Source organism: Sinocyclocheilus grahami, unplaced genomic scaffold (assembly GCF_001515645.1).
Source record: "Sinocyclocheilus grahami isolate Dianchi unplaced genomic scaffold, SAMN03320097.WGS_v1.1 scaffold19.1, whole genome shotgun sequence".
Lineage (NCBI taxonomy): Eukaryota > Metazoa > Chordata > Actinopteri > Cypriniformes > Cyprinidae > Sinocyclocheilus > Sinocyclocheilus grahami.
Window position 1 is genome coordinate 146,234 of NW_015505198.1, and position 1,487 is coordinate 147,720.

Here is a 1,487-nt window from a genome sequence, read left to right on the forward strand (position 1 = left end):
CTAGTTACAATTTTTCACCTAATATATATATTTTATTTTATTTCAATTAACTAATTAATTAAATTAATTACAAAAATAGTCTTAGTTAACAATAACACCATGGGTACAAACATCACTTATTATATCATGCTTATGAAACACTAAAAAGCTGGCAAGCTGCTGTTCTCAAATATACAACAGAAGATGATTCTAATTCTCATTGTTCTTTTAATTGAGCACCTGTTGTTTACTGAACTTCATGTGTGTGTGCTTCACATGATCTGTGTTGCTACATGTTGATATCAGACATACTGAAGATGTTCCTTGAAATCTTTTGCATCCTTTACAAATGTGCTTGCCAATCTGGCAACATTTCAAAACCCTAGCGCAGTGTATGATTGACAGGTGAGCAGTTGCTCTTTTGTTATTGTGGTCGTGTACACATGCACAAATGTGGTTTCAGTGATCACAAAACATTTTGGGCCCAATTTCACGTGTATTTAGTGCCGCCCACTAGTGTTTGGTAACCCGAGATGGGTAAAAAACTGAGCAGATGTCATGGTGTGTCTCACACTTTCTCCTCTAGCTGTCGTTGGTGCCCCTCGTAGCTTTTCCTCAGTTTCTCTAACTCGTCTCTCAGGTTATTCTGCACTCCCTGCATTGAAAAACAACATCAAACATGTATAAAAAACACCATATTACAGAAACATTATGGATAAGCACATTACAACAACAAGAAATGTGATACTTGATAGCTATATAGCGTATCTCTGCTTGATTATTTATCTATAAATTGTATTATTATATCTATAAACTATATTACTGCCTGGCTATTTATTAAAAGTTGGAAAAAATAAGTGCATCCAGCTTTATCCACATAAATACAGTACAACTTGACTGTTTATATTGTAGCAAAATGTAAAAATATTATCGCCTAGCTCAATATATAAAGTCAGATATATAAGTACACCTTACTTTATCTGCATTCATTCAGTATACTCACATAAAGTGATATATGCTATGTAGCATATCTCAACTGTCTGATTGTTCATATTGTCGCAAAATGTCACTATATTATTGCCCAGCTTTAATCTGCTAAATGCGACTATAAGGCATGAAGTTTTTAAGATATTATAAACATTAAAATCATGGTTAGTGTGAAGCGTTTTAGTAGAGTACCAGGTCCTGCTCCCTCATAAGGTTTATTTATTTGTTTGTTTGCTTATATATTTATTTTTGTAAAATGGTCTTTTGTGCTATCATCTATGCAAAGTTGGTTGATAACATAACTGCAATAAAGTAACATCATAGATAACAATTACTTGATTACATAGGATTTATATATATATATATATAAATATATATATATATTGTTGTACTCGCTAGTTTTGGTTATTGGGGGGGGTTATATATTTCACGCACTTACCACGTTTTTCAGTTTAAAGATCTCCGCTTCATACTGCTCTCTCATTTTATTGGCCTCAATCTGCACATCAACAAGGTCTTTT

At 32.8% G+C, this 1,487-nt stretch overlaps 1 protein-coding gene across 1 annotated transcript in view; it reads right to left on the bottom strand.

The window, feature by feature from the left end:
- Positions 1-547: 547 nt before the first annotated feature.
- Positions 548-1,487, bottom strand: part of LOC107555109 (coiled-coil domain-containing protein 78-like) — a 4,383-nt gene continuing 3,443 nt past the window's right edge. Inside the window, exons 3-4 of the mRNA XM_016237803.1 lie at positions 1,406-1,487; positions 548-634 (exon numbers count right to left, since the gene is read on the bottom strand). The exon at positions 1,406-1,487 is cut by the window's right edge and continues 5 nt beyond it. Coding sequence (XP_016093289.1) covers positions 548-634; positions 1,406-1,487 — 169 coding nt within the window. The remainder of the gene's footprint in view (positions 635-1,405) is intronic.